The sequence below is a fragment of the Anopheles coustani genome, chromosome 3 (genome assembly GCF_943734705.1).
Source record: "Anopheles coustani chromosome 3, idAnoCousDA_361_x.2, whole genome shotgun sequence".
Taxonomy (NCBI): domain Eukaryota; kingdom Metazoa; phylum Arthropoda; class Insecta; order Diptera; family Culicidae; genus Anopheles; species Anopheles coustani.
In genome coordinates this window covers 73244528-73264665 of record NC_071288.1, presented here as the reverse complement: position 1 = coordinate 73264665, position 20138 = coordinate 73244528, and the positions used below count along the sequence as shown (strand labels likewise).

The window sequence follows — 20138 nt, the reverse complement described above, 5'->3', positions numbered from 1 at the left end:
GCGATCACTTTTCCCAATCCCAATCCCGGCACCGGGGCGATGGACAATGGATTGACACGACGTTGAGACGGAAAAAAAGGTATGAGATCTAAATTAATCCGAATACTAACTACCGTTTATATTTGACGGGACTAAGGGGGGATCCTGAGGTTAAGTAAGTGTTATATTTAAATAGCTAGCTCGATTAAACATTTTTTAAACAACATACAGCCGTTGAAAATAATTAGTTTTTCCTTACACATTTTTATTGAGCATTCTATAGGTGCCATGCTCTGTAAAAATCTAAGAGTTCAAAAACTCTGTCGGATAACTTACAGCTTCGTGGGAGTTGGAAACTGGATCGATGAAAATATATGAGTTCAATTGAAGCCTATGTTTTGCATTTAAAAATTGATTTCTACATTTGCAATGTCAGTCCAGCATGTAAACAAACAAAAAAATACAATATTTGTCTATAATGTTATTAAACTGATATTTTGTTGTTTACTAATGTTATGTTGATATTTTATTCTTTTGGAATCCTTTTGTATGCACTAATCACTTTTTTCATTTTTTTCTTATCTTTTCTGGATCATTTGTAAACTCTTACTGATCGCATTTTCAGTTCAGTTTCTCGTATTTTTTTGTTCTTTACTTACAACTAAATTGAGCCGCATTGAAAATTGTATTTGGAGGTTTACTTTCTATTTAATATTCAATACTTGACTGCTTTCGTTTAATTAAAAAGCCTACCGATGGACTTATTGGGGTTGACACAGCACTGAACAGATATAATAGAGCAGAGATATAATAGAAGAGAAAAGACATCTCTTATTAATTAATGTATTTTAGCGCGCAGAGGAAAGTGTTTTTACTACTTGTAACGGAGAATAAAGACCGCACTTATAAAGAAGTGGCGTGAAAGTGATTTTAAATCAAAGTTCATGTTAATAATGTGTTTTTCTATAGAGTGCACTTCATCCAGCTTATGTGAACTTCTCCTTAATGTTTGTTTTAGAAAGCATATTCATTCATTGGAAATTGTGAACACGAAGAACTCCGTCGTAAGAGCATTGACATGCAATTATTTTCCAAATTGTACCGAAATCATATCAAGTATATTTAAACAAGTTTTGCAATTTAACACCCTTGTGTTTTTTGGTTTGGTGCTTGTTTAATTGGAAATTGCTCATGTGATGATAGTGCTTATCTCAAGAAAACAACATACAACTAATGAAAAGTTAGATATGATTCATAAATTTTAAGTGTAAATCTTGATTCACTGTTAACTTAAAAGCATACTGATATGAACCTATTTTCTTGAATTAAACCAATGCTACGTGTTTTGGCTCGCAAACCGATTTTGGGAGGAAATGCGACCCGCGAGTCTAACTGAGTTTGACATCACTGTAACAGAGCATGCAAAAACATGTGGTTTTATACATGGAGAAAGAAAAGACTCAATCAATCAGACGACAAATAACCACTACCCGATAATTGTGTGTCACGCGGCCAACGATGCTGACCTGCTCGGTGGTCAGCAAATCAACATCAGTGCTGATGAAATTGTACTCCAAAACCTTTCTATCAGTTAACCGTGTCGTGTGCAATTTTTGCTAGCCCATTGTGACGCCTATCGACGGCCGTAACTCACTCCTATCGACTAATTTTCACACGACGCTAATGCGGTTAAGCAAACAACATCGGCTCAACATTTAGCATGCAGGCGGTACATCCTGGCGGGCCGGTGTAGTGTTATCAGAAGCTGTTGGACAAATGAACAGTCAAATGCGCAGTGGGGACTCTGGAGAGAATTATATCATACCACTTACATACTCATACCAGAAATATTTTGAAAATATTTTTTTCAGATAATGTACATACTTTTCCATTACAGTTAGGAGTGTAAAAAGAATAACATTCCATTAGCGAGCAATTTTTTATAACTAGAAATGGGGTACATGAAAATTAGTCAACAAACGAAAGAATATTTGTACGTTTGCACGCCAACGTTTGACTTTGATTCCACTTGCCAAGTGACCCGCTAACTGCGAAAGGATTGGTCGCGGACACTTAAATAAAAAAAAGAGGCCATTCCAATCGCAAACCCAAAAATTGAACCTCCCAACGAACGGGGTAACAAGCCGGGGACGGATTTGAGTTAATTGGTGAAATAAATAAGCTCAAATTGGCACCCGATTGAATTCAATTTTATTGGCTGCCGTTTGTCATGTTTGTGATTTTCTTTTCCAACCAATCCACCGCCATGATTAGGGTAATGTTTAATGAGCCAATTACTTCCACTTGACACCTACTTTACTGCAATCGTTTTGAAAGACATAAACGATGAAAACCATTTAACAATCGATGATTTTGCAAATGCCTTTCGGAAGGGACAGGGCAACAAAGTTTAATCTAGTTGGGCATTTCCATACATACATACTTCCCACAAAGCGCAAGTTGCTTCATGTATCGGACTGTCAAACGGCTCGAGTCGTTGTCCGTGTCGTGAAAAATAAACTCGGAACCAACATAAAACAAACTATTTCGACCAACATGTCTGGCCGTGTTTTTAGCACCCACGGCACGAGACAAGGGCAATTAGTTTCGCTCGTTTTGGCAAACCTTCGCGAGTCTAACGCGCAGGAGAAAACAAAAAACAAACAAGGCACTAGTCTACACGCCAACGACCCCCGAGGTCGGATTTAATTGGAGCGCAACCGAGATTCTCGTTCAGCACCGAAAATCCGCGGCTTTGCGGACGGAATCGGAAATCGATGACGAGTGTATGCGGGAAGTGGGGAATGGGGAAAAGGTTAGGAATGTGGGGTTCATGGTGAATTTGGTTTTTGAAGGGTACAAAATAAAACATCCGTGCACCATATGTTTGCTGAGTGGCAATAATCATGGCCCGAAGATGACTGCCAACATTCCGGTCTTTGTGGAAGGAAACCAGATCCGAGAGGAGGGTGGGTGTTGCTCAAGTGGAGTGGGAGTCCCAGGAATGTGCACGAGGATACAAAAATGTCAATAAATTTGACAACTCGACTGTAATGCAAGGTTACATACATACCAAGTATCATCGGTCTTTTTTTAAGACACACCCCGGAATGGTTCACTTCTAGACGGAAATTCATGAGTGACGCTAGTATTTTAGACACTAACTTGTATCTCCATGAAGTAGATCAAAACTCTTGAGATCCAATTTTATGTACTGAAATACTTCCGGCAATTGAAACCATTACATCAAATTCAGAATCAGGAACATACATTTTATTACCAATTCAGACATCGATGGATTCACTTAAAGAACCTGTCAACGGAATGCACGTAAAGGAGAAACCAATTTACTCCCTTTAAACTATTCAACTGGCAATGAAACACCTCGATTCAATGGCAAGGTTACAAACGGTTTGACACGATGCTTACGGGAGTAACGAGAGGTCGATATCGAATTCGGAAACCCCATTTCATTTCTAGCGTATCGATTTGATGACAAGATTTGCACCGACTTCCCCATCGAAATGAAACCTCTCCAAAGCACAGACGTCTCTTCTCAGCAAGACGTTATCGGAAGGATATCGCGACGGTGAAAGTGACACGATATCAGATCCGTCCGTGTCGATGGGTAGAGCTAACCCGACATCCAGGGTATAACGAGCCCCCCGAGTGTCGGCGTTGGGTTGAGGGGGGAGTCTTTTCCCCGGGAAACCTACCGTCGAGCCCTTTTCCCCAGGAGCAACTCAGCAAACTACCCCGATGAATGAAAACCGTGCCGGATAACGATGCAATCGGCAACAGATGATAGGTTCCATCGTCGAGTACTACCCGACATGTCAACCTGTCGAGCTCGGGAAGATCAGTGGTAACACGCCTCAATGTGGATCCCTTTTGCGCAGCCGACACACGGATACCGTTGTTCCGGAAACTCCGATTAATGAACTTGTCTTGCTGGAAGACTTTTGATATATCAATCTGGGAAAACGCACACCAAATTATCCTTTTCGGTGAAACGATGCCGAAGGAGAAATTCTGAGGAGACAGATTCATCGGAGCGCTTGTAGACCAAGTAGACACTTGATACGGTAGCAAAATGTGATAAGACTTAGTTCTAGAGCCAGGAGCTCAGGCTTGGCCGACGACTCTTCTGGCACCTTGGAAACTTCACACATGTCTGGCGTCGTCTTTACTTATCGTGATGAAGACAGAAGCACGTCGTTCGTTGAATTGTAACACCTTATAGAAAAACATGCCACTTCAAATTATAACGATGAGGGATGGGATGAAACGATACTGTTTAGTCACGAACGAAACATCTGTATTCTTCTCAGCCATTATCAGACCAGGCACCGTTGGAAACAGTTCTAGTAAAAAACATACTGGAATCATTACGGCCCGAAGCATCATAAATAAGGATGTCGTTCGTTCAACGAGAACCTTTTACGAATGAATTGATTAAACGTCCGTGACCGAGATTTGTTGGAAATACAAACGTCTCAAAACCTCCGGTGTAATCGAAATCAATTGGCATAATTTAAAGCCGATTATATTCAATTAAACTTTTCAAAATACCCCAACGACCTTTAACAAGATTTTTACAATTTTGACCGTATAGAAAACTTACTAAGTACACGATTTTTTTTGCGCAATAAGGCTTTGACTTTTGGTTTCTAAAATGCATGTTTCGAGTGTGGAAGAAAAATAGTATGTTTCCCACGATGTCTTCTTCGCGCCGGAAAACAACGACCAGGGGGGAAACGCTCCGATGTCGGGAAAATGTTACCAACGAACGAAACGCTACGAGGGTGGTAAAACATCAACCAACCAGTTTTCCTGATTTCAACCCAGTACTACCGCTACGTTTGGAGTGCCCGTGAACCAGAAGAAGCTGGGGATTGTAAAGGGTTGGCACAGCTTTCCTCGGCCGCGTTCGACGCCGCCGAGAGCGATCGCTTTATTACTGCTCCCCCACTGGACTGGACAAAGGCCGTTACATGGTTGGAAATATATATATGTAACACACCGCAGGAACTCCCTCGCGCGCGCATTATGGAATGGAAAAAGCGTGTCGCTTCTTTTTCCCCATCTACGTTTGTATGAGAAGCAATTGCTCTGCACCGCACGACGCAATGGATGAAGGAAAAAAAAACCCCAGCCCCGGCTCGTCGTTTAGGTCGGCTTTTGGATGCGGATATTGAAAAAAGGGGAGAAAGTTTTGCGTAACCCCCCGGCGCGGGATAACGATAACGAATCGCGCGGAAAAACGCCCGAAATCGGGCGGAAAATGTTTCAATCATAAGCACCCAGGAGTGTGCTTAGAAACTTATTTATTTTCACACAGTTGCCTTTTTTCCGGGTTTGTTTTTCCCGGTGCTAGAGCTGGGGGTGAAACCATGAACATGGCTAACGCATTTGTCATTCGTTTATGTTTTGTTTAGTTTCTACCTTAAAATCGTACTTTTGCATCTGGCTATGATAATTTTTTTTGTATTTATTTCAAGAAGTTTTTTTTTATTTTATTTGTTTGTATTTGTTTGTTTGTGTTTGTAGAAAAAGTTTAGTTATTCCCTAATATTGTCACACTGGTTTTTTACATTTTTTTTTATAGTTTTTGGTCTAGAATCGAAGAATAAAATATATTTTCCAAAAAATGTTAGGATTTTATTGAAAAAATGATGGTCAGTTTTAATATGTGTTATTTGTTATTGTTATCAGCAATAATTTGCCAATAGCTGGCAATAATTTGGTTTGCACCGATTTGTGTCAAATAAATGAAAAAAAAGTTAAAGATAAACACATACGAACGTGTTCGACAAAAAACTGGTCGAGCTCATTTGTTTAAAATATAATTAGTTATAACTTTATTTCTCTTCACACAAAATGTTTAACTGATCTTTTTTGGGCATTAATATAAATTTACTTAATTATCACCAACTTTGGCCATTTTTCTGCTTGCGGGCATTCTCCTCTATCGACATTTTCATTATGTTTTATTTACCTTTATAGCTCTTCGCACCAATTTGTTTACTAATCTTTTTACGTATTTCATAAACAGTTGTGTGTTTGGTATTCTTCACATACATTCCGTTGTTTAATGAAGTTGCAGGATTTTCATAACGAAAAATGTTGTACGTAAAATGAGAACCCACCCGAGAAGAGTTGCTTGGTTATTGTACAAACGTACCGTCTTTACTCAAGGCGCAATAAAAATTGATTTGAAATAAATTGCAAAGCCATAAAAATCAAGCTATCTCGCCTTTAATCATGTCCAACCTGTGGAGCACACCTGAATCAGCACGGTTCGCTTACCTTGGTGACAAAATCAAACAAATCGTTGATCGTGGAGTGAAGCAAAACACGTTGCATCAAACCGAACAATTTGTTCCATCCCATGACCGCACGTCCGGTTCCATCATTTCCACCAACACACCAGCAGCCCGACCTGCATCCATCCAAAACCGCTGCATCGTCAAGGTCAACCGTCGCGTTTCGCCGATCGTTGGTGAGCACAAAACACGACAAGTAAAAAAAAACCGGGAATAACAAAATCCCACTTGGCCAAGCGAAAAAACAACCTCTACGAGTGATCAACAGCATCCGCGTATCGTTTCACACGAATTTATGGTCACCGATTTAGCAAATCCCACCTCACTCACTCGACGCCACGATGCATCCGAAGGCACCGACGAGGGTCAAAAGCGGTGTGTTACCGTACACATTCGAACGCGGATACAGGCACGAATTTATGACGTGATCTTTCGCTAGCAAAAATACGTGTTCGTATTATTTTTGCACCCTCAAGCTGTCAACGGTTGTTGAACACTTAACAGTCGTGGTTGCACTGGAATACTTTTCCCTCTTTTCTTCGTGCGTTTCGAGGCGTCAACAGCAGCAAAACTTATTCTTACAACTTAGGAGAAGTGAGTATTTTCAATGAATAAACCGGTATGACTTCAACCTTCCTCCTTATCACTCCACCAAAGTGACTAATAACGAAACAACGATACCAATGAAATCCAAAATGCTTAGTTGGCACTGATAAATTCCAATAATAACAAAAAACCAACGCAATGCACATGTTTACACAAAACCATCGATGAATAATGTGCTTTATCAAAGCTATGCTGTTGACGCTCTGAAAAAACACATTAACATAACAACACATCAACAAAGCATCACTTCACTTGCAAAACAACCTGCGAACAATGGTTTCCAAAACAACGGTGCAGCATCCCAAATTGTATTGGAAGTTCACGAAACAACATACACAATTGCCAGCTGCCAGCAGAAAACCACCGAACTACGTATTGCGAACACAGTGACGATGCTCCGAGACGGAAAAGAACAATCGACGGCGTGTTGTTACGCCACACACCGGACAGAGTCGGCCACGAGAACCGCACCGAGTGCCACGTGCATGCGAACGCGTTGGATTCTCATTCACTACTAAGCAGCAGCGTACTCTCGCCTACTAAACAACATCGCCAACCAAATGGCTAACCCCCATGCCGGTGGCGGTTCGGGAGCACGGTTGTTTGCCCCTAGGCACGCACCGATTCCGGAAGGGAGGGAGGATGGTGGAGCAGCCAATGCTCAAATCGCTCTCACTTTTGGTTTTATGGTTTTTTTTCGCTTGGCAATACTCCTATCGCCATTCTCTCCACGCACGCTCTGCGGAGAGAGAAGGGAGAAGGAAAATTGCCGTAGGGAAAAGGGGGAGATGCAGTGAGTTCGGCGTTCCGTGTTCGTTCATAAATCAGAGCAATAGAAACCCAAGTGGCAGCCCCAAGGAATATAAATTATATCGAAAAATGATAAATATGAGCATATAAATGCATCAAAAGTTTTGTAATAAGTTACAATACAGGCTGGCCCCGGTTTTCGTCGACCCCGGTTTTCGTCGTTTGACAAATCGTTCGAAGCTGGTTTATAGTAGCGTGCTTTGTTCTTAACTCATACGATTCAATGCATTTTGTATGACAGAAGATCCGAACATGGACTCATAAACGAGTGATGCAGGTTTTCTGCTTCAGACTGCTTTGCTCAAGCAAAAATATCTTCCAATTGAAGCACTGAATGTATTATTGTAAACCTACGCGGCATGGAAACCAAGAAAGTAAAACGTAGTATAAAACGATTGATGGCCATTGATTTGGTGATAAAACACACAAACTTTGTTATAGTTTGAAGAACACCTTCATAACAACCACTGAAAATTCAGACGAGAAGAATGTACATAAGTAACGTTTGTTTTGTGTTAGTCAAGTCAAGTCAAGTATAAACGTAAGAAATTTAGTCCGCTAGCCCCGGTTTTCGTCGCTGTCAAAGTACCGTTTGGTGACGAACACCGGGGCCAGCCTGTATCTAAAATTAAAAAAAAAACAAAACCAATCGTTCGAACGATTAATTGTTGGAAAGCATTTCATGTAACAAAAACCTTTGACTGCCAGTAGATTTTATCAACCATCAAATTAACCTCTAATACATAATAATATAGTTCGGAAAAACAGATGTGTCTTATTTTATAATTTAATGGTTTGAGTACCAATTTAATCTTTGTACAATACATTATATCTAAAACTAATGCATTCATACCAATTATAGCAGCATAGAAACTTATAGTAGTTGTAAAAGTTGCGAAATGAAAGGAGTGACCAACAGAGGTCGCATTTTTTTTTAAATTTTAGTTCCCGCTAGACAGCTCGAAATATCGTCCTAAAAACGTCCTCCTTTTCTGTATCGTTTTTTAAGACGATTTGCTTGAAATCGCCTGGCGGGTTGTTCGTGCCACGAGAACAGCGTTCGGAAACGTTCTGATAAGATCTTCCTAACTCCACATTTTGCGAATTCTATGAGGCTTCTCAGACTACAGCTGATATCGTGGTTTTTGTTTGTGGGGTTTGCTCCCCTTTTCACTCTGAGAGCGAAAGGAAATCGTTCTCTCTGTCTCTCCTCCTCTCTCTTCTATTACTTCTTGAATCTCTCGCTCTCGGCATTTTCAGTACATCATTTCCCTCTCTTTCCCTAGCGATAACTTTTCTCTTTCTTTCGCTTATCGGAAGCTCAGGTTTCTCGAGGCGCCGGAGGAATCAAAACAAAATCGAACCGCCTGAACAATAAAACACAGCTGGCCAATTTTCTTCCGCCCCTCTCCGCTCTTCTTACGTACACTTGGGTGTCTTCTTTCCCTTCTTGTAAGATGTGTCTTTCAGGTCACCCCACGACGGGGAAGGGAAGACGGCAACTTCATCAATGAAGTCTTTCTTTCGAATGTGCGTGTGCGTAGCAGAGTAAGACAAGTGTGGCGCTGGCGTACGTGGCGCTTGTGCTTGCTGCACCCAGCGATGGTAAGCACGCGACCGCCATTCGTGTGCTGCCGTCATCGTGAGAACGTGTACCGTCCGTGTTGTCGGCTCGACATGGTAACGCTTTCTTTTTGCTATACCTCCCAACGCCACCGTCCTTTCAGAGACGGGCGCGGAGACGCGCATCTTCTTGAACAAATCTGTCTCGCCGCACGTCTCGCCGGGTTGGCTGATTTCTCACGCAGCTCACGGAGGAGAAATGCCCAACAGATTCCACACCAGATGCACACACGCACGTCGTCGTGCCAGGGATAGCGAGCTAAAAGATGCATGTTTGAGTATCTCGTCAAATATTTACAATTCAAAACTTGGGCGGCTGCTTTGTTATTCGGGCTCGCTGTCGTACTTTAGATTTATTACAACAAAACAAAGAAAGAGCAGTTAACTTAAACATTGTATACGTGTAAATAAATGAAAAAATCGAGTAACTAGAAAAATGGTTTGGAAACAAAAACATATGGAGAATGGAGCCGCGTAACTAATGTTAAAAATATCTGACGTTTTATCAGCACGTCTCTCGGTGACAGGTGTGCAGTTCCCATCGAGTGGCCGAACGAGAGCACTGAAGCTTAGCAAAGAGAGAAAAATAACTAAGTGGATGACCGGTTGTTTATCGGACGAGAACGTGTCTTTTGTTAAGAATAATAAAGTAATAACGATTAAATTTTATGTCTTTCCCAATTTCAATAATTCCCATCCTGGAACAATAAAAAAATTAACCTGAGTTCCACAGGAGAACAATAGGTTGAATACCTGTCTGCAAAAAAAAAAAAACATATTGCTGTTATATTGACAGCAACCTTAGTAACATAGTAACCGTTGCCAAAGACACAACGCAGTGCAAAATCCTCGCTATGATGATCAACCAATCAAAGCAGCATAGTAGCTACGAACGACAATCGGAACTGTTCATCTGTCAAACGGCCCGTCAATTGTGCACCATTTTAGTTTACAATGTTAGTATTTTGTGAACTGTGCTACCAGCAACGGGCCTCCGGAGATACGGCGGCGGCCGCATTTCACATCACATCGTGCTGTCACATCTTCTGCGAAACGTGCACCAAACCGTCGGGCCAGTGCCCTGTTTGCCGCAAGCAATGCCGAACGACGCTGGTCAACCGGGATCTGGCACCGACAATAAAGGAGTACCTGATTAACCAGACGGATCAGCTGACGAAAGCGGAAAAAATCTACCAATTTCAGAGCAGCAAAATGGATAAGTTCATCGAGGCAAACCAGGGCATTTTTCAGGAGTATGATACGCTCAAAAGCAAAATTGGCAAGATGAAGCAAATGTACGAGGCGTACAAGAAGGGCATCAAGGACGAGCAGGGGCTGATCAAGCAGTTGGAGCAGAAGCGAGCCGCCGGCGTGGTTGATTGTTCCGAACTGAAGCAAAATGACAACAACATCGGCATCGAAATGGATCAGTTTATGAGGGAAGATTTTTTCTCAACCGGTATAGAAACCCAGCCGAAAGCTCGCAAAGGGGACATACGTCAACCGAGAGCGGTGTTGTAAAGGATGATTCTATGTTAGACGTCATCACCAACGTAATATATCGTTTATATTTAAAATTATTTGTAGGAAAATTAAAAAAAACATGTGTTAACAAATAAATGTGTGTAGCTACCAGTATATTGTTATAACTTAACAACAAACAAACAGGGATTATTATCATCATTATTGTCCAGAGCCTACTATTTACAACAGCAGTCACATTCGATATGTATTTCTGCAAGCAAGCAAACAAGGTAAAGGGAGATAAATATGTACGGTACCGCAGCTTGAATATTTTAGTTTCTAGCACAGCTATTTTAACAATTAAAAGAAGCAGTTGAAAAATCGACACGGAAGCCTAGAAAATGTCGGTAGCAGACAAAAGCGAACTACATGATGCCATAATGCACCGCTTCCGACGCATCTTTTAGCCCTGGAAATGAACTTCCACCGACCGCAACGGTAAAGTTGCGTAATGGCCGTAAAGTAATCCGTAAAGTCAGCTTCCCAAAACAGTGAACCAAACAACAACAAAAAACAACGGAATGTTAAAGCTCGCACTCGAACGATTAAACGAAGAAAGCAAACACCGTTTTAATTTGTTTTGCACTGCTCGCGGTGAGTGTTTTCTTCGTTTTTTTTTTTTGCTGTTGTTGTTGTTTGAGGGCAATGAACAACGAATTCCACCTGACCTGACCGCGACAAGAAAAGCCGCGGGGCCGGGAAATAAAGGAGCAGTCAAAAATCCGTTAGAGAAGGAAGATAAAAAAGAGTGGAACGTGCGAGTTAAGGCTTTTCCACACCCGAACCCGATGAGTATAGCCTAATTTGGCAGACATTTGCGGTGCAGGCGGGGCAGCGTCCACCAGGTGAACTACTTGCGTTTGATCATTAGGAAGCATTTAAGATGGGGCGTGGAGATAACGAGCACCGGTTCAACGGAGTACAAGTTCAACTTAACAAAACCGTCTTCATAGCCGCTGGAGAACGATCATGTGAAGAGTGTTGAGATGAAAATGGCCCCCCCAAATGGGCAATGGTGATGGCGATGATGGCCGCATGGTGTGGTGATCCACTTGAGCGCCACCAAATTCGAGTAGGTTTGCACACACAAAGCACAGAACCGTTCGGTTGAACCGCCAATCCCGTGTAGAAATGCCTTCGACGTACGTGGTTTTGGTGTGAAGCTGAAAAATCGCAGACCCCACTCGAGGGTATCGTTTGCGCAAAACCGTGGAGAAAAGATCGACGTGATCCGATCGGCCTCAAGAGAACCCATTCTAATGCCATTACTTCCCAAGCTGGCGTTTCGTAGTACAAGTGTTAATAGGAAAGCAGAACGGGGCAAATCGTTGAGAATGAACATAAAACTCGTTAAGATTGAGTATTGATTTCATGGTTTATTTTACACATTACATTTTGTTCGCACGTCTGATTTTCGATATAATACACTTCGGACAGCAGAGCGTCAGTCAAGTGGGGAAGATCAAGCATAACCGCCTGTTTATCTGAAATTATGCTGCAACCCTCTTGGAAATGAACAAAAGGGGGATCTCTACATATCTGGATACCCATTTGTATGATTTTCTTCGACAGCAGCGCAACAGTTATCTGCCTTCGAATATTTGTTCCATTAATTAGACAAAGTCCCATTAGCGCCGTTGGCATTATGAATCAAAACGGTGAGCATCCGGCGATGTGCATTAATGTGGCGCCGATTACGGTCAAAAGAAAGTAACGAAGACTAACTTTACTTTCTAAGCGCATCACACCCCAAGCGCCTTTCATCATCAAATCCTCTCACTTTCTTTCACCGTAGGCTAATAAAATGTGCATCATTGACAGGCGACGAACGGTATATCTCGTGCACTCCTCCGGTGCGATAGATTTTAGCATACCTTCCCTTCGCCTGGGAAATGGTGGGATTAAAAATAATGAAACCTCTCCATCCATTAATTTCCCCTTGCCCGAAGCATAGTTTGCTTCTAATTATTTTGCTTTTAAAAAACAAAAAACATACCGATGGAAACATAGTTTGCAAACTTGTAAAAACGAACCATCATCGTCTCGTTTACTTTGCGGCCAGTAAACGCCCGAACAGAAGAAAGAACCGGTGGAATTTAATGAAACAAAAACAAATCTCAACTCGATACTCGGTTGGCAAAGGGGTGTACGCACCATACACCGTAACGGCACGAATCTTAAGAATCTTAACAAATCACGAATGATTTGTGGCTACGCGGTATTCGCTATCGAACCACCTCGAGGGACCGAGCAATGGCCAAAGAGCAGGCCAACCGACCGACCAAGTGGCGCGAGGAAAAACGCCGAAGAACCCGATGGGAACCGCACGCCGAGCGGTCTTGGTCTTGGCGTGCAACGGAACGAACTAATGAATGGAATGAATTATGGAAGCTGCTGGAGGCGAGGGGAGGGAAACATTAACACGCCCTCCCCGCACTCGACCGATCGACCATCAGCGAGAGCATGCGGATTGAAATTTTCCGATGAAAAACGATGCTTTTCTAATTGAATTTCGGTGGTGTTTCAAATTGAATTCGCGTTGTAATGATCGACTAATGGCTAGCTGGGTAAACGCAAAACAAATGGAAACAAACCGGCCAGCGGAGGCGTGTATGGATGTGCGTGTTTGTTCCTACGCCGAAAACGCACTGCACAACTTATAGGCAGCAAAAAGTATAAATAATTTAATCCCATTCGAAAAACGAGGAAAAAAATTTATGCGGTCATGTTTTAGTAAATCAATAAAAATGGTAAAAGAGATTACTATCATAAACAGTTTTTATTTTTCGTTCAAGCTAATAAACCATAATGAGTAACTCTTTAATGGCAAAAGAAAACGCACTTAAGGAGCGTTTATTAAACGATAGCAATATTTAAAAAAAACTAACGCTGAAGGAGCGATGAAACAACTACTTTACTGTTATTGGAATAAGAAATTAACAGCAAAAAAGAAGGACGCGATGAAATAGTTGAAAAACAAACAGAAAAACACTGATACTATGGACCTACGACATTTCTACGGCACATTTGCAAATAACACCAAAAAATCACACAAAACATTCCATTTCATAGTATAACAACATATGACAGTAACAACAAAACAGCAACATTAAAAAGTTAAAACTCTCTAAGTGTTTGTTTCAAAGCTACAGGGAGTCGTATCAAAGAAGCTATACAATTCACAAAAAGATAGAAAATAAAATGAACAAAACATGCTCATTGAATCGTCTTTTCTATTTTCAGTAGATAACTGGACATGTACAGGGTATGTTGTTCGTTAGTTTTATTTTCTGCAATTGGTATGTTTCATATCCTTTCGTCTGACTTGTTGTCATAACTCAGGCATTCTCTATTTACCTTTTGATATGTGTTTATTTTAATTCGTTGTTTTCCTTTTTCTGTGCAACTTTGGCTTATTTATAATTTATCAAAATCAAATCAACTTGTTGATAAAAATGTGCTCTTGATGAAAATGAACACGTACTGTATGTGTGTCGTCTAATATAAAGAAGCATCCCTCTAGAAAAAAAAGAGAGCAAAACTGGGACACGATCGAATCTCTCGAGCTCGTGCGGGGAAGAAAAGTCGCGCGCCAAGAAAAACAAGAACCATCCACACACCGGTAAAAATGATAAACCGGACCGGTTCTTCTTCTCTCAGGTGGTGCGGATTGCAAAATGCGAGAAAGCTTGGTGTTTCGCGCCGCCAGAGCTACCAACTCACCACCCGAGGAAGGGACCCCCACCGGCGAGGGTTGGTTGAATTTTGCCAACGCCCGGCCCGGCCAGTTCCGTTACGCTTGGCCGGACCAAGTGCTGGGGGTCGCCCGACGTTTTCGACGACGACGAGGGAGGAAAATCCACCCCTCGTGAGAGGAGATCGTCAAGCGGCACGACATATACACACAAGGTCATAAAACTCGCGCAAAAGGGGAAGGAAAGAGATGATACCGGGGATGATAGCGCGGAGGCGACGCTAAAGATGATGATCATGATGACGATGATGCGGCGACCTGCCGGGAATTTGTTTGGACATTGGGCAAGCAAAATTCCCCGCTGAAAAATGGGGGAAGGAATTAGCTGAAGACGCATTGGGTGGGGGTTCAAAAACGTGTTTCGTTGGAGTTTAGCCTGACATGATCGTGTCGAACAGACACAACGACGGCCTTTGCGCACGCGAATTTTACTCCATTTGCGTCCACACGTCCTCATACGAACTATTTTTCCTCGGGGTTTCTCTCACCCTCCATGCCCTTTCGAGGCGATTATGAACATGTCGGTCCGGTCAGTCTAGTTTTATGTTTGGTGTTAGATGTGATGTGAGTGTATGTGTACTGTGTCTATTATGCTTCACCTTTTCCATTTTCTACTTTGCATCAAACATGTTACTCTTTAGACAACAACCCAACAATGGGAGAGCCTTTTCGCGAACCCCGCGGATCGTTGTACGGCTAACACGTATGCAACAACGGATCCGTCTGTGTCTGGTGGTGTTGTTCGACCGGTATCCGCACCCCTTTTTGCCGGTGTTTGACCGTTGGCACACACAATGTACGGAAACGTCATCAACAGGTTTATTGGGTGGTCGATCTGTGGTTTTCTTTTGCTGAATTGTTTAACATCCAAGGGTTTGTAAGTAGTTTTTCCTGAATCATTGGGCGGGTTTCTTTTGTTTAAACTCTGTTCGCTTATTTTTTAACTGTTCAATCAACATTAAAACGGTGTGTAGGTTTCTAGAGTGGAAATCTTACATTACACATTATTCACGTCCATGTTGAAATATTTTTTTTAATTTGCTTGATCGTACGAAATATCTAAGAGTCTCTATACGGCAATTCAAAAACTGATTATTTAGAATACTGGCCCTTGCCAAAGGATAAGAGTTACATAATTTGTCAGGTTTTAAGAAATAGACAAAATGGTCTTTGTGTAAACTCTTGCGAAGTCTCAATCAAGGAACAAAATATAAAAATCATTACAACATCAAATATTTTACACTACATTCCCGGGGCCGACATTCCTTTTTTCCCACAGGCACTAGTTTTGCTTTCCTTTCCCTTCGGAACGCTATAAAGGGGGGTAAACCGGCGAGAAGCAAAGACGAGCGGAGAGGAGGCTGCCTGTGGGGAATTTATACCATCGGACATTAAGGGCGACTGCTTTCTTTTTTCCTTCATGAAGCAAAACTCGCTATTTCTTGCCCGTTTGCCTAGTTAACAGTGCAAAGTTTCTCGAACTCCTTTCCATTTGGTTAATGTTTTTTTTCGTTTTTACTTGTACCATTACCAATCGCCGCCAAAGGTACTTGAACCTCCTCCTCCTTTTCTTCCTTTCCAGCGTGTTTTCGGTTATCTGGTGTCTGCAACAAATGCAGCCAGAATCAGCACACTGGTCATACAAATCGGCGAATGAAGGGAGTTTTGGTCGATGTGCTTTTTTAACGAAACCCTTAAAGTAGCAATATGAAAAGTCACACCCAATAGTACAATCGTTGCCAATAAAGTTTGTCTCGAAAGCAGGTGGTGTTGTCTCTAAGGAACCAAGTTTGGCAACAACTCATCAGCTTCTATCTCTAACGCCCATTGAGTTTTTCCCACATTTATCAGCTTTTTACTTTTGTCGAAAACATGAAAATTGAGGGTAATTAATTGTCGTTTTCCTAGATACTCACACTGTAACAACAGTAAACATAATTTGATTTATGCTTTCAAACTAACTTTTTGATTTTTTACCAATTTCCCGAGCACATTTTTGTTTGCGAAATTCGAAATCTGTACAGAAGCGTTGAATTCGGAGATATAAACCTATTTTAATAGCTGCTAAACATCACCTGTTTTGTTTGTTCTTTATCGCTACCGTATATTTTTTAAATTTTGGTCAGTGCCAAAATTTTAATTTGCTAATAATTTTGCCTTATTTCCTTAGGCAGCTCCAAAAAATCATTCTTAGTACAAACTTTAATCTTTATGTTTACATTAATTCTACACAGCCTAATTTTTGGATTAAACAAAAAACAAAACAGACAAAATTAAATTCAGATGACAAAACCAGATGAACACGAGACGAAAACTGATGAAATTGAAAGTGTTAGAGCCTGAAGTTTATGTGCTGTTTTAATCATTGGTGGGTTAGAGGTAAAGATGAGTGGCAACGACTGTAATAAGAAAAGGTTAGTATAAAATAAGGTTTGTGTTAGTAATTTATAAATTAGTTTGTTACAGTCTAAGTCTATGTATAACTAAATGATTAAAAAATCATGCAACCAGATTATTTTGAATCCATGTTTAGCTGGGTTGGCACTTAGGGGTTGAGTGGATTCTCCAATACAAATAATAGATCGAGAAGATTGTTGAGTGATCTTTTTGAGATGCAGTCTTTAACAGTCTGTAGTTTAAAGTTGTGTCTGGAGGGTCATCGTCGCTTGAAACGGATTTTTTCGAGATTGTTTTTTTCTCGAAATACGCATCCAACCAAAACCCTCTGTTCACGTTTCACTTCCTTCCCCCCAAATGCACTCTCTACCCGAGAATGACCGGTTGCACCGGGTGAAGTGGAAAGGTTTTTGTTACCCACGAGGGCCCACCGTGGTTCACCTATTCTACCCCCTTCGCTAGAAACCCTTGCGTTAGGATGCGCCACGATGCATGATGCTCTGCGAAGCATGAAACCGTCCTTCCGCTGCTTCTGCACCCCCGGCGCAGCGAACATTCTCTTCTTGCACACCGTTGCCGATGCAACCTGCCGGGGTGTGAAGGCACGCACGGTTCGTCACGTGTACGCAATCCAGCCGTAACTACTGCAAGGCCCGGGGTTGCCGAATGAAGAACCCTGAACGCACTCTCTGTAGTTCTCTGTGCAAGGTGGAAAATAAAATTTCAAAAATAGCCATCAATAAAAAAACCCCACAAGCTCACCCACAAACCCTTCGAGACCTACCAGGCACATGGATCGATGCGCAAATGGCTTATGAAAGTAAGGGGGCTTTTCGATTCTGCTTTGGCTTGGCTGTCGGCCATGTTTGTAGGCCACACGGTTAAATGGCCGCACAAACTGGAACAAATTTGATGAATCTACATCTTATTAGGGCTCCATCATATTCGATGCCCCACAACGCTGTTTATCCCTTCCAGCGAAGCGTAGGCCGTAATGCGGCGTTGTGCAAAGTGCGCAACCGGAAGGCCTCCGGGCACGTGGAGTGTGTTACCTTCCGCGTGAACCAATTTCGGGAGGAAATGAAAATTGCCGGTATTTTTTTGTTAAATACTTTCTAACCGTGCTCGGCAAGAGTGGGATAGAATGTTAGAATAAAAAAGAGGCCCTAACGACAAGTTGATTAGTTTGTAGAACTGGAGCATCATTATATTTAACTTCATTGATAGTCATTTTCGAGAAAAAATCGAACTTTTTTCTATCCATAAAACTCTGTTCGGAACTTATTTCAGTACCTTTATCAATTCTTAAAGGCCACCGGGTCGTTATCAATCGATAAAAACTACACAATTGACTTGGGTGTAAAATAAATAGAATCCTCTTATCGAAGCTACGATCCTATTTCCGATGGCCATATTGAGGCTGCTAGTTTTTTCTTTTCAAGTTAATCTTATCTATCACCTACAATTGATCCACGATTCATTGTGAGTAGACAATTACAGCGCGGCAGGGAGAGATAAAAATGATGGCCTCAAACAACTGTTTCTTTTTTCGAGGAAAAAGCCGCCAATTTTCTTTTATTCTGTTTCTTAAAAGCAGCGAGACTCCCGTGACCCACAATGAAATCTGTAATTAGGCCAACCAAAATCCGGGAGGCGGCAGAGGAACGAAACAAAAGGCTGCTTTGGGTTGTTTAGCCCAATTTCGCTGTTAAATATCACCGTCAAACATCATCATCAACATGACGGCAACGACGATTGTCGTCGCAGCTGGAAGATCAACTTGTTTTCCTACCTCTAACGAGAGGGAGGCGTTACTTTCTGGAGAGAACATCAAAAACGTTTCCACCCCCGAAACCCTGGAACCGGAAGGGGAGGCACATTTATTGCTCTACAACTCGGCCCGGGTGTCTCACGACAAACGCTCGGCACAAAATCCGTTACGAAAAACACACCCCGCCACGACGGAAAGCGCGAAGAACAAAGTGTCTTAATTTTTGTTTTACAATTCATTAACAGTCCATCCCCCGATCATCTGCGTGTTTTCGGGTGAACTTTTCAACGATCCCGTTGTGGATTCCCACCCGCGTCCGGCGAATCAATTATTTCATGCTTGCGTTGGGGGGAAATGGGAACGGATCGGAAGAAGGAAGAATAATGTTGCCTGCGGATGGATTAGTGCAAAGCCGGCACAATCGATCTACGAATAAAGAGGGCATAGTTTAACAAGCTGTAAATTCCTTTGTTTTATCTTCGAGACATCATCCTTTCAGTTGTTTGCAACATAAAACCCTGACATGTTTACAGATTCTTCAATCTATTTACAAATAAATATCAGAAGATGATCGTAAAAATTCCCCAGTAATTCAATACCATTTTGTTTCCTTACCTTATGCTGTCGATCAGTTTCCGTCATCGTCGGGAAAAGGGGCACCATAAATTTTCCTCCACTTTGCAGCGCCAAACCCACAAACGCAAGTCGCCGAAAACAAATGTGAAGTCGCCTCAAGAAAGTGGTTTCGCTGCTCTGCCCTAACGGTAAATCGGGGGGGTTTTGACGAACTGTTTTACTTTTCCCAAGCGCTGGAAAGGCGACCAACCCCTTCGAGCTGGTTGCCGCTGGATATCATCAATCTGGCTCGATAATTTAATTACACATTGCGGTGTGCGTGAGGAAAAATGAGTTTAACTGAATGGTTCGCGTCGATCGTGTAGCCTAATTTTGACACATTTTTTTTTCTTTTCGTTTGCAACACACAAACGGTTTGCTGTGATTTCTTTCCTTTATGAAGATTTTACTCAATACACTTGACCGGAAACATGTGATCGCGGCGGGTAAATGAAGAAAAGCACCTTAGAAATTTCACACCTTTCACGTACAGCGTCACGGAATCAGGGCACTTGAGGGAAGATTAACGTATGGGGAATGTCCACTTTAGTCGTGAAACCACACACACACACATACACATGCACATTCTAACGATCAATAGCGAAGGGCAACAGAAATTGTGAAAATAAACTGCCGAGAACAGAATAAACAGTTATAATATTTTTCCCTCCACAAACCGTAACATTTCTCCGGTGCATAAGTAAATGCAACAACACGGTTGCAGAGATAAACA

The 20138-nt window shown here is 41.8% G+C and overlaps 2 protein-coding genes across 4 annotated transcripts in view; one reads left to right on the top strand and one right to left on the bottom strand.

The window, feature by feature from the left end:
- The window catches only part of LOC131258545 (protein phosphatase 1 regulatory subunit 12B-like), an 89628-nt gene that overhangs the window by 68367 nt on the left and 1123 nt on the right, over nt 1-20138 (bottom strand). The window lies entirely within an intron of this gene.
- On the top strand, nt 10166-10975 carry LOC131258547 (RING finger protein nenya). The gene has a single exon (XM_058259885.1). The coding sequence runs from the start codon at nt 10299-10301 to the stop codon at nt 10863-10865; it is 567 nt and encodes a 188-aa protein (XP_058115868.1). The 5' UTR covers nt 10166-10298; the 3' UTR covers nt 10866-10975.

What these genes read in the sequence shown, in the direction of transcription:
- LOC131258547 (XM_058259885.1), top strand. Translation starts at nt 10,299, where the DNA reads ATGTTAGTATTTTGTGAACTGTGCTACCAGCAACGGGCCTCCGGAGAT.